Here is a 13,087-nt window from a genome sequence, read left to right on the forward strand (position 1 = left end):
GTTTGCCCATAAACTTGATATTGACTATTGATTCGCAATAATTGACATTTAATTTTCACACCATTATAATGTCTTTCTGTCCCTAATTAGCTACATTTTTTTTTAATTTAATGTTTATCATTTTGGTAAATCAGAGACAGTTGTGCATTTGTTAGAGGGATATAAATTGTTTTTCCTTTGGCCCGTGTAAAGGCTACTTTATATTATTATATATCCTGATATGAAACTATCCTGGTATCCTTCATTTTGAGGGCAAACCCTGCTTGATTTTAGAGGGTTGGTCTTAACAATTTCTTGTTGGTTCATTTGCTGGGTATTTTATTTTGGTATATTTCCATAAGTGAAATCAGTCTCAGTCGTGTGTGTGTGTGTGTGTGTGTGTGTGTGTGTGTGTGTGTGTTGTGCTCTGGCTGTCCCAGGCGATGCTGGCTTCTTAAAATAAATGGTGGCAGTGTCTTTCTTTCCTCCTTTCTTTCTTTTACTGAAACTGTAAGGGACACAGAAATTGTCTTTTCTCTGAAAGTTTGAGAGAATTCCGCAGGAAATCACGTGTCCTTAGAAGCCTTTACAGAGCTGTTAGGGAGATATTCTTTGATCATTTGAATATTGCAAGGTTATTGATTTTTTTTTTCATTTTCTTTACTAACTTGACCCATTTTTGGTCATGTTTATTTTAGTCAGAAAATCCTCACTATTTTTAAATTGATTAGTATAGAATTTTACATCATGTTTTTATATTGCTAAAACCTCATTTGTATTTCTAATTTTAGTTGGGTTTCTTTACCATATTTGCCAAAGGTGGGGTCTCTGTAAACCTTCTCCCCCAAATGGAATGAGTTATTTGCTTTATTGATCTTGCTGCTTTTCTATATTAGAGTTTGCTAATTGTCCTTTTTTATCATTTTTTTCTGCCTATGTTTGAGGCTCTTTTCGTCTTCCTAACATCTATGGGTTGATTGTTTAATTCATGTTTTTATTCTATCATGTTTAATAATGAATGCATTTGAGGCTCTGGGTTTGTGAGTATGGCCTTTTTAATTTTGCAAATATTACAGAGGAAGGGAATCAATATTTATTGACCATGTACCTTGTCTGATGCTCTGCTGAGTATTCACGTCCTTCCTCATTTGTAAAATGGGAAGACTCCTGCTTTGCAAGGCTAGTGGGAGACAGCTGGCGAATAAAGCCCCCGGACCCCAGCAAGGCAGCCAGTGCCTTGATCACTTTACCACCCGCGTCTCCATTTTGCACACAAGGAAACTGAGTCTCAGCAAAGTCAAGGGAGTTGTTCGAGGTCACGCAGGGCGAATACACAGCATGGTGCCACACCAGGTCTGCGTGAATGCGTCTCAGCACACCCGCTCCCCCTCTGCGGTCGCTGCAGGGAAACCAGGAGCAAACAGCAGAGGAGAGATGGGGCTGCGGGCCGCCAGGGAAGCCGAGCAAAGCTGTCTTTGTTCCCAGTGCCAAGCCCACTGGCCTCCACTCTCTTTAATTCCTGTGAGTGGAGATCTTAAGCATCTGCTGGCTGACAGCAAACTCCAGTGAAACCTTCACTTCCTTTTTGCAGTAGAAAGGGTGGGGACAGCTAGTGGAAGTGCCCCAAATTGTGTGGAACTGGGCGAGTTACTCCCTCTAAGGCCCTGCAGAGGTCTGCCCTGCTCACTTGTACTGGGGGAGGACACGGGGACTCTGGGGGCAGGGCTTGGAGCCCAGATGCGGGCACCTGGCGGGCGCCTTGGCGCCTCCGCCTGGGGAGGGTCTGGGCCGAGAGTGTTTGCAGAGTAGGCAGCGGGAGCCGGCCTAGCGAGGTGAGCAAGCGGGCTGAGGTGTTTGCAGACACGCACGCCTTTGTTTGTCTCGTGGCGTCTCCACCAGGAAACTGGCGGTTTATGAAGGGCTGGCAGGTGTCTCAAGGCACAGGGCTCCGTACATTCACGGCTGTTGAGCAGATAAATCCATTTCCACTTTTTGGCCCTGTTCTCTGGGGACTTATTTGTCAGTGTGAAAAGAAATGATACAGGAACAATGACCAAAGTATGCAAATGCAGATTTATGCAGTGGCAATGCAGGAAGAGCCCCAGGAGCAGACAGGATGCTGAGCGTAATCCTGCAGACTTCCAGTAGGGGAAAGCTGGGGAGTTCCTGGGAACCCTGGACCCAGGGGAGCCCCTTCAGGAACTCTCACAATCCTTGTGTCTGCTGAGAGACATTCTCCCCAGACATTGCAGCCCTGCAGAACCCTCTAGCAAACCCCTTTCTGTGGCTGCCAGGGGCTCTGGGTGTTGGAGTTTGGGGCAGGACTGGGTGCTGCATAACAGCACTCAAGGCAAGGGGCCCGGGGTCTTCCAGAATCAGTCTGTGAGTTAGCCGGGGAGTGGGCGAAGGTCTGAGTAACAAATCTGGCATCCTCTACAGTACGTGGCTGGACTCGAACTTGGAGCACAGACGCCTATACTGACTTCTGAGAGAGGACGTTCCACAAGGAAAGCTTTATTATGCTTATAAAAGTGTCCTCTAATAAATGCATCTCTTTTTTGCTTATTTATAACCTGTTACTGAAACACTGCTTATTGAGACTGGGATGACTATTTGATCTAAAGATCCCAAGTCCTTGTTTATGTTTATGTCCTCATGCATTTTGCTAATGCGTGTCTTGCCTGTCTTGTCACTGACATACACACCCCTTTGACACCTGCCTTCCTGATAGCAATCAAACCTGAAGAATGGGGGGAACTTTCCTAACTCAGATTTTAAGCACCTATTTAAAAATTAACCTCTACGCCTCAAAGACAAAATGAGTGATGTCTTGGGTACCACATGGGGACATAGAGGAATGAAAGATGCTCATGTCTTTTCTCCCTCTTGCCTAAGGATATATTAAAGGGTCAATCAGAGCCTCACTTCATCCTGGAAGGCGCAAGCAGATTTGACATCCAACAAGGAGACACCGGTAAGGACTCAACATCTTTCCTCCTGGCCCCGGAATAAGCGGGCTGCCTGAAGTCAGCCTCCAGGTAGGGACGGACAGAAGGTGAGTCCCACCCAGACGCCAGAGTTCTGCCCCAGCTTCTGAGGAGGCGGGGTTGGCATCCTTGGTGCTGCTGTGGATGGACTGTTCACACTGGCAAGAACATTTCCTGTAACTTCAGCTCTGGGCTCCTCTGGCACAATGAGAATCAGAGGCAGGTTGGGCCACCAGCCCTGCTGAAGCCTGGCTGGGGCTCTCTTGACTTCCCTCACCATATTCTTTGCTGTTCCTCAAACCCCCTTCACCTTCTTCCCAGCCACCCCAACCCCCATTGCCCCCATCTCCCCCACCCCACTAACCCCCATCACCACCAGCTCCTTCTCTGTCTTGCTTGGAACTGGTCTTAGTGAATCCTTCCCTAGTTCTCACCTCTCAGACAGAAAAAAAAAAATAAACACATTATTCAGAAGAAGGTGTACGGAGACCTGTGAAATGTGTGGGGTGGGGCTTCCAGATGTGTTCGGTAGACCTCTCATGGCTTTTGTCCCTTTCCAGGAGATTGCTGGTTCCTGGCAGCACTGGGCTCCTTGACACAGAACCCACAGCATCTGCAGAAGATCCTGATGGACCAAAGCTTTTCGCACCAGTATGCGGGGATCTTCTGTTTCCGGGTGTGTGTCCTGCTGGGGCGCTCCTCACATGGATGGGTTCTCTGAGAACACGGGCGGGGGGGGGGGGTCTTGAATGCCCTCAAGTCTGCTAGGGTGAGGTGGAAGAGTCCCCTACGTGTTAAGTTCTTGGCATATCTCCATAAAAGAATTCGAGCCCAACATCTGGAAGCACATAGGAAACATGAGAGTCAAAATGTTTTCATGTAAATAAAAAGAAACGGCAGAAACAATTAGCAAAAAAAACAAAAAAAAAGTCATTAATCAAGAACCCTGTCCATCACTGAGCCTTTGTGCCGGATCTTGCTATTTTGATTACAGTAGCTTTAGAATCAGTCGCAACATCTGGTAGAATAAGTTTTCCTTCGTTATTCTTTCCTCAAAAATATCTTGGTAATTCTTGCACGTTTATTTTTCCGTGAGAATATTAAAATCATTGTGTCTAATTAAAAAAAGCCACCGTGATGCAGAGTGGAACAGCATTAAATTTATGTATTAATTTGGAAACATTACATTTTTATTATTTTAATTATTCCTTTCCAGAAACATGGTATATCTTTCTATCTACTCAGAACTTCAATAAAATGGTTTTATGCCCTTCAATAAAATGTTATAGTTATGTTTCCATATTGGTGTGACACCCTTCTCGTTAAATGTATTCCCAAATATTTTACAGTTTTGTAGCTAATATGAATGAGATTTTCCCCCTCATTTCTAACTAAACGTTGCTGACAAGAGAAAGCCAGTCCTTATTATGTATTAAATTGTATCTAGGCACCTTACCAAATTTCTTGATTAGTTCCATTTTTTTTTTAGTAGAGTATCTCAGTTTTTTAGTTAACTAATATTCTCTGCAAATAAAGATCATTTTGTCTCTTTTTTCAATATTTCTAGAACTTACTTTGCTCTTTGTCACATTATAGAAGGTCACAATCTTAAATAAGAATGGCAAGAGCAAAGTCCTGCCTTCTCCTGATTTTAGTGATGTTCTCTCCTGCTGTGCCAATTTTTTTGATGCACTGTGGGATTCAATTTGATAAACATTTTATTAGAATTTTTGCATCAATATCGTATGTAGAATTGGTTTCTAGCTATTTTTGCCATGTTGGAGTTATGCTGGCTTTTTAAAATGAATCCATTGAGTTTTATATATCTTGATCTGAAATAATTTGAACAATGGTTATTAATCATTGATTATTTGTTCTTTGAAAGTAAAACAGACAATAGTTAAATCATTTGGAACTACTTCCTTTTTCAACATGATTTAACTCTTATTGTGTGTTCAACAGCTATTGAAATGTTTGTGTCTCTTATTTCTTCTGGAGTTAATTCTTTTTTTTTTCCCCCAATCCTTTTGTCCTGTTATTAATGGTTCTGAAACAGTATTGTTATTTACATTTTTTTAACTTCCTTAAAAAATGTTATTAAAGTATTGTATGGGAAAATGCATTTAGTTAAAAAAATCTGCTTAGAAAATTTTGGAATATCTATAATTCAGGAAATTTTATACATTAAATCACAAAATGCGATACTTTAAGCCTATTGAAAATTTTAACTTAAGGAAGAAATGTTATACCAAATAGATATTCCCATTTTAAATTGGGGGTTTTCCAGATAAATTGTGGTACCTTACATCAGGTTCAAATAGTCTTATCAATAACTTTCTCCCAAAGTAGATACACTATTTGCAAATGACAAATAGAAGATTTGGAAAAAGGGAGGAAAATGTTCTCTCACTTTTTTTATAATATTTTTTTATTATATTATGTTAGTCACCATACAGTACATCCCTAGTTTTTGATGTAAAGTTCCACGATTCATTACTTGCGTATAACAACACCCAGTGCACCGTGCAATACGTGCCCTCCTTAATACCCATCACCAACTCTTGAAATTTATATTTTGCCAGGAAAACCAACTATTTCTTCTGTGGTTTCAGATTTACTGCCCAAAACTTGATTATGTGATTCTCTGAAAATTCTTTTGATTTCTTCTAATCTTGGTTAAATCCACTTTATCAATCCCTGTAGTATGTTCTTATTTTTCCTTTTCTTCTTAAGCCAGGTTTTCTTAACCAAACCAAACTTTTTATTGGTTTTTTAATAAATCAACTTTTGGTTTTCATTATTCTATTTTTCTTTTGGGGTTTTGTGTTCTATATAATTGATTTCAATTGATTTTTATTAATTCCTGTTTACTTTCTTTAATTTTATTGTTTTTTGTTTGTTTTCTGAAACTCTTCACTTTTGTTTTTTGTTTAATAATAAAAACTTTCAAGATTATAAATTTTCTTTTTCTTTTCATAGATTGTATCTATATCTATAGGGTTTTAGGGTAAGACTATAAATTTTTCTTTTCTTTTTATAGATCTTATCTATATCTATAGGGTTTGATATAAAATGTCTTGGATTAATTTTAAGATAATATACTTTTAGTTTTGGTTGTAGAATTTTAGATTTATTAAATTATGATCAGAGAATATAGTCATAAAATCTCTATATTTGGGGGAATTATTAAAGTTTTATTTATGTCCAAGTCTACAACAGTTTTTGCAAATGCTTCGTGGATATATGAGACTATCCAGTAGGCAAAAGTCCATATGGAATCAGGCTTTCTGATTTGCAAATTGTTGTATCTGCAAATAACTTTTTTATCTTGGCTTACTTTTTGTTTGCTTGATTTATCAAATTCTAAAAGAGGTGAATTAAAATTCTTCCCCAAAGTTATACCTTGGAGGATTCCTCTTATGTTTTCAGATATTCTAGCTTTAAACTTTTCCTGTTATATTCTACGGTACCTAACGATTTTTGTTCTTGCTATCCGGCTGTTGGAATAAAGTTCACACAATAGCTCTCTTTTTTGTCTTTAATGTGTTGGGCTTTGAATTCCTCTTTATCTGATGTTCACATTGCTACTTCAGCTTCCTGTCATTTATGTTTTCCTCTTACATCTTCGGTCATCCTCTCATTATCAATTTCACTTCCACTGTGTTTCTTGTACATAGCATATTTAAAACTCACTGCCCATCATTGTTGCTTTCACCCTTCATTTCCTCTTAAGGTTTTTGTTCTAATTTCATCCTCATTAGGTAAGTAGTTCCTTGAATAATTTCCTCCAATCACATGGGTGTTTTTCATTCGCTCTTACTTAAGAATAATACGTCAGTGGAGCTTGGGATTCTTGGATCACATTCCCTTTCCTCAAATATCTGTAAACTAGTCCTTTGTCTCATAGCTTCCAATGTTACAGAAGGAAAATCCAATGCTCATCCATGCTCTTGGCTTTGTTTGCAACGTATTCTTTCAAACTGCAGTTTTAGGGAGAGGTACTCTGGCTCCTTCTGTTCAGAACTTTCTCTGGAACACGTCCAGATGTGTGCCTTTTTGAAATTAATCTTGTCTAGGATTCAGTGAGCTCTTTCATTCTGAGAAAGCCCCTTTTCTGCTCAACTAAATTTCCCTTCATTATTTCTGGATGTCCTCCTTTATTTTGTTGTCTCTTCCTGAAGTCCAACTATTTGCGTACTAGGTCTTCTAACAAGTTCCCAGGGGATGCTGATGTTGCTCGTCCAAGGATCTGACCAAAGAGTGAGCTAGAAGATGCAAGGTTTACTGTCTGAGCTCACCTCAGGCTGCAAGTGTTGGTAGTAACACGTGGTTAGGAGAAACCGAGTCCTAGGCAGAATACGCTCTGACCTTCTAAACGGTGAGAAAGTTCCACAGTTCTCCAGAAAGAGCTGAAGTGTTGATCTCCGTACATCTGTTCTCATCACTCTGTGCTTGGGCACTACTCTCTGGAAAGAGCCCAGTGCCCAAGCAATGTGGCTGCTTTGTGCAAAACACTTCTGGCTTCCCTCAGACACTTGGGCTGACAAAATGGCACCAGCATGCTTCTTAGAGGGTCCAGACATTATTCAGATGCCAGCCCTCCGCACCTAGTGAGGTGAACCGGGAAATGCAGATTGGTGGCCTCATTCTTGACTTCATTCTGGGAACAGTGATCTTATCTGGCATTCCCTTTGTATGAGGATAGCAAGTTTGGTCAGCATTACTCATGTGGGAATATTGGGGTGAAGGTGACTTCTAGCTGGAAACCAACCAGAGGAGCTCATTTAAGTCAGGACTCACTCATTCCTGATGGTCTGCTCTGCACCAGGCTCTATCCTAGGTGCTGAACAAAGAAACTATAGAAAAATAGTTTCTGCTTTCATTTTTTTAAATAATTTTTTATTATGTTATGTTAGTCACGATACAGTATATCCTTAGTTTTGGGTGTAAGGTTCCATGATTCATTATTTGCATATAACACCCAGTGCACCATGCGATATGTGCCCTCCTTAATACCCATCACTGGCCTATCCCAATCCCCCGCCCCCCTCCCCTCTGAAGCCCTCAGTTTGTTTCCCAGAGGCCACAGTCTGTCATGGTTCATTCCTCCTTCTGTTTACCCCCCACTTCTGCTTTCAAAACTGATCTCACTTTCACAATCTCGTCTGATCCCAATCACAGCCCTATGAGGAGGTTCTTACTTTATCACCATTTGACAGATGAGGAAACTGAGACACAGAGAATTCGGTGTCTTAACCAGTGTCTGTTGTTCAGGTAACTAAAGGGAAAACCGGGGCTCAAGCACAGTTCCAACGACTGGCCACTGTCCACTGCACTTTGCTATCCAGATCAGGTTGTTTTTCCAGTACCCCACTTCTCGTTTCCCTTGGCGTGTCAAACATGTTTCATGACCTCCCTCCTAGTAACACCCCTATTGGCTCTTAACCTCACCTGTCTACACATTTTACTGCAGTAGGGACACAAGTCCACAGCTATGCCAGAACCAGCTGCAGTGCACTGAGCTCATTAATGACCGTGAAAACATCTTTGCTTTGTCTCCACTGACACCCATCTCAGTCTCCATCTCTACTTGGAAAGCACATCCTCAGCTGGATGCAATGGCCCAACATCTGGGATATCCAGCTGTGGAAAAGGCCATGTGGATGGCTTCCCGTCACTCCCAGATGATAGATCACATCCACCCAGCTTTACTCCGAACCCGCCTGTCAGAGACCTGCCTTCATCAAGGCTCAGACCTGAAGCTGGAGGCCCTGCTGCTTATCCAACACAGGGCAGACCGAAGAAGAAACTCCAAAAGGCTGGCTTTGTTATGAATTTTCCGCATTTGGTGATGTCCCCAGGTGAACCATTAAGAGTTGAACACCGAAGATTAAAGCAGTCTGTTTTGGAGAGGAACATCTGGTTCATTTGTGCTCTTAGCGGTAGCGGTGCCAGCCAGCTTCATTTCCGCTGCTCTGATGGCAGGGCCAGCTTCACAGGAGCGAAGACGGCCAGAGCGAGACCATCAGTGCTCGGTCCTCCTGAGCATTCCTCATCATTTGGCCTTCAGGCCTTTGCCTACACTGTCCCTGCCATCTGGGATGTCTTTCCCACCTGCTTGCCACCTATTTAAATCCTGCCCCCACCCCCAAGCCTCCGGCTCCCAGTAGGCGCTCCTGTTGCCCCATTATAACACTCTGTATCTACCCTTCTCCTTGTTGTTCAGCATCTTTTCCCTCTATTGCCATTTCGTGCACAAGGTAAACCTGGAAAGTCCATGTGTGCCGAAGCTCTTAGAGGACTTGCCAAAGTGAGACCAGAGTTAGTAGCAAAGTCAAACTAAAACCCAAGTCTCTTTCCGCCCAGCCTATATTTTCTTTGACTCACTTGATCTGTGACTCATCTGTCTGGTGCAGTTGACATGCCAGGCCCCTGTCCACTGACCTGGGCTGGGATTTTGTTCTCGATAGAGTTTGTTGTTACATTGATGAGGTCATGCCATGACAATGGTTATCGTTTGGCATGGGTTGGGGGTCCAGAAGCTCCCTTCTGCCCCGGCTCTACTAAGGCATCTATTCATCTGTCTTCCAGTTCTGGCAGTGTGGCCAGTGGGTGGAAGTGGTGGTTGATGATCGCCTACCTGTCCTGAAAAAGGAGTACCTCTTTGTGCATCCTCGCAACAATCAGGAGTTTTGGCCCTGCCTGCTGGAGAAAGCTTATGCCAAGTAAGAGTGGCCTGTCCTTCTGACCAGCGCCTCAATGCTGGCCTTGCCTGCCTAGCGCTTGCCCTGATGGGTGCTGCACAGCAGCTAGCCCCAGGACTTTTGGCAGCTCTGCACGCAAGTGATGCCCTGAGAGCATCAGAGCCTTTGCCACCTGGCTGGGCATCCTCCGTAAACAATCACTGTGTGCAAGGCTGTGTTGGGGCCAGGGGAGGAACCCCGAGATACATAGCAAGAGGTGGGCAGGGCAGGACTAAACAGAGGTATGTACTAATAATACTGTCGTTGCAAGAGCTGGGATAAGAGCCCAAATAAAATACAATATCATGGCTGATGGTCAAAGTCTGATGAGAGGACAGAGAGAGAACATTCTTGACTTTCTGACTCACAGAGAGTCAATCTGAGGCTCTATAGAGGACATGGCATTGAGTGAGGCCTTGAAGGATGGGTAGAATTTCAGCAAGGAGAAAGGGGACGTGTTGGACGGTTATTCCCAACCATGAGACTGATTCAAGTGAAGACCTAGGGGCAGGACAGTTCAAAGTGAGGTCGGGCAGTTGGGGGCCCGGTATGGCTACTATGAAATTGGATCTGTGTCGGGGACAAGGGGCAGGGGGCGGGGGGAGGCAGGGCAGGAGTTTGCTGGTTATTACATGGCGCAAGCCATATAACTAGGTTGTACTATAACTAGGGTTAACAAGCTCAAGGACTTACAAACACCCTAGTTTGTAAATCCTATGTTTGATTTAGATCCTTTGAGTTACCTCTATTCGGATGAGTGCTGAGCGTGTAACCACAGGCCGGGCGGTGTGCTTGGCCCGCGGTGAGACTCTGAGACTGGCTTAAGTGGGTGTGAGCAGGAGTGTGTGCTATGTGGAACAGGTCCCTGTCGCAGAGACCTACACAGGTGCGGGCACATCAGAGCTCAGGATCAAAGCTAGGAGACAAAGGGACCGTCCCTTTCAGGAAACCGTGAGTTAGCAGAGTGTCACCAAATCAGGTTCCCTAAAGATCATCACCACCACCCACATTTTACAGATTGGGAAGCCAAGACTCTAGTCACGTGACGGTCATCAGTAGCCGGAATCCGGTGGGGTTTTCAGTTATTTGACCCAGGGACAGCAGAAGACCCTGCTGGGTCCAGTCCTGCGCCCTGAGGATGCTAACAACCCCACAGATCACCCCAGCACCCCAGTCCCTGTCCTTCCAGAGGTCACACTCTGAACAGCCATGCATCTCAAGAGCTCTTTTTTTTTTTTTTTTGCACTCTGTCTTTTGAGCCTATTTGTGGAAAACTAAAGCTATTGCTCATTTCCAGTGTCAAGAAGAGCTGTTCATTAGCATCTGAGAAGGAACCCCAGCTAACAGCCAAGGTTGTTGAACCGATCCATATGTTCGGGGAGGTTAATTTGCTTCTAAGCTACTTACTCAAACGCTGCCATCCCTTTCCAGTATGGAGTCAACTCTCACTACTTCGGGGCTTCGTTTTTTCCTTCTGTGAAAGGGGGAGCGTGCCAGTTCACTTGGAGAATTAGAAACCGTGTGGAATGAAATGATGACTTTGACCCCATTTTGTTAACAGTCGACCTAAAGCAATCATTCAGCTTGAAAAGAAAATGGGAAACTGGACCCGGAATCCACATTCAACCGCCTAAAGATATCTAGTGGAGGATAAAATGTTTCAAACTAGTAAGCTGTTTAAAAGCTTTCCCCTCTATCCAAAGAAGGGAATCATAGAACGTAGAAGTGAGTGCAATGGAATTAGAGCTATCAGGGCTGGAAGGGACCTCTGTCAGCCTCGAGTCCTATCTCCTTCTTTGAAAGATGGAGAAACTGATACGCAGAGCAGCCCAAGGTCATGTGGTGTTTGAGGCCAAGCTGGGATGAGAACTGTTCTTGTCGCAGGCTTTTCCATCATCCCTTGATGCTGTTGATTTTATAGGAAAAAGATTTGTCTATTTGCTTCTTTGGAACTCAGTGTCGGGCACACAACCACCACAGTACAAATATGGAGAACCATCCATCCCCATGGATGACCCTCCTTCCCCCCCATGAAGGTAGGCCAGTGAATGCATGTATCCCAGACTTTCAGCTACCCTTGCAACTGGCGAGTCTAGAAATGAACTGGTTGAGTCAGATCTACACTGGCAGGTTTTCCCCCCAGAGGTCATAAAATAGGAGATCACAGGACAAAATCCGTTAGGCTGCATATCGTCCCATACGGAATCTGGGCAGTTAAGAATCCCAGCATTTTAGCAGCCTTTCTGATTCTGATTTAGACGTCTGAATTCTTCCCTCTTTCCTAGCATTGCTGGGCAGATAGACATTTCCCCCAAACGAGGCTGAAGCACAGAGATGAGAACAAGGCGCTCGCTGAATTCCTGGGCTCGAGTGACAAGGTGTAGTGACAGGTGTGGTGAACACGGTTCTATCTTTCCTTCCCTTTCTGTTTCCTGTCAGTAAAGGGGGCTAAGAATAGTTGCCATGTTCCTGAAGCATCAGCAGGATTTGTGAGCTTGTGTTTGTGAAGCAGAGAGATAGCTCCTTGTCAAAATACCCAGCTGCGGCTGAGACAGGCTTTGTGGGCACTGTGGAGAGACAGTGAGGGAGGGGCTGCTGGCCTTCCCCAGGCATTGGGTCTCTCTGTGGCAACTGCGAGGTGGTGTGAGTGCAAAGCCTCAGATGAGGCCCCTAGACACTGAGGCATTGGGCCAGAAGTGCCAGGACAGGGCTGGCTGCTTTTCTGGAATGGCTTAGGTGCAGCCCTGTTTAAAGCCAAGGAAGGCCCCTGAGTGCCTCGCCAAGAAGGGGCTGTTGCAGTGTGTGAGGTCACACTGGTGGGCTCTAGAATGGGTTCCAGAACCCCAGTCTTCGTGAACTTCCAGGACCCTCAGCAAAGCCCTCCTAATCCGGGACTGGAGCCAGTATACGTGTGGGAAATCGAGGGTCAGGCGTTCAGAGCCGACCGGGCATGACCATTATCAGAGGCAGGCTTTGCCTTTGACTAAGTCAATACTCGGGAGATAAGAATCTAGTACCAGGTATAACCCTGGGTCAGGGAGAGGGAGAGACAGAAGATAAGATTTAGAACCAGTTTTATAACAAGTTGAGATAATCTGTCACATGGCAGTTTCTACAGCATGGCCTTCTGTGTATCCTTAGCTTTCTGTTATAAAGGACTTTTAAGCCGTCCATGGCATTTGCTCCTGGGACGTTGTCCTGCTTTGAGTGGCTGTTGGACATGTACTTGCCCAAGTAAATTTACGTGAATTCTGGGTGATGCTCGGGTGGAGAGAGCGGCAGCAGCGGGAATATGGGAGAAGGGACTGAGGGGCCCCATGAGCCTACCTCGTCAACCTCACCGTTGCCAGGTGAAAGACCCAGAAGGGAAGGTTGCAG

The 13,087-nt window shown here is 44.1% G+C and overlaps 1 protein-coding gene across 1 annotated transcript in view; it reads left to right on the forward strand.

Annotated features, from left to right (window-relative positions):
* The window catches only part of CAPN13 (calpain 13), a 76,924-nt gene that overhangs the window by 25,931 nt on the left and 37,906 nt on the right, over positions 1–13,087 (forward strand). Inside the window, exons 3-5 of the mRNA XM_057309334.1 lie at positions 2,875–2,953; positions 3,527–3,642; positions 9,558–9,691. Coding sequence (XP_057165317.1) covers positions 2,875–2,953; positions 3,527–3,642; positions 9,558–9,691 — 329 coding nt within the window. The remainder of the gene's footprint in view (positions 1–2,874; positions 2,954–3,526; positions 3,643–9,557; positions 9,692–13,087) is intronic.

Source organism: Ursus arctos, unplaced genomic scaffold (assembly GCF_023065955.2).
Source record: "Ursus arctos isolate Adak ecotype North America unplaced genomic scaffold, UrsArc2.0 scaffold_8, whole genome shotgun sequence".
Lineage (NCBI taxonomy): Eukaryota > Metazoa > Chordata > Mammalia > Carnivora > Ursidae > Ursus > Ursus arctos.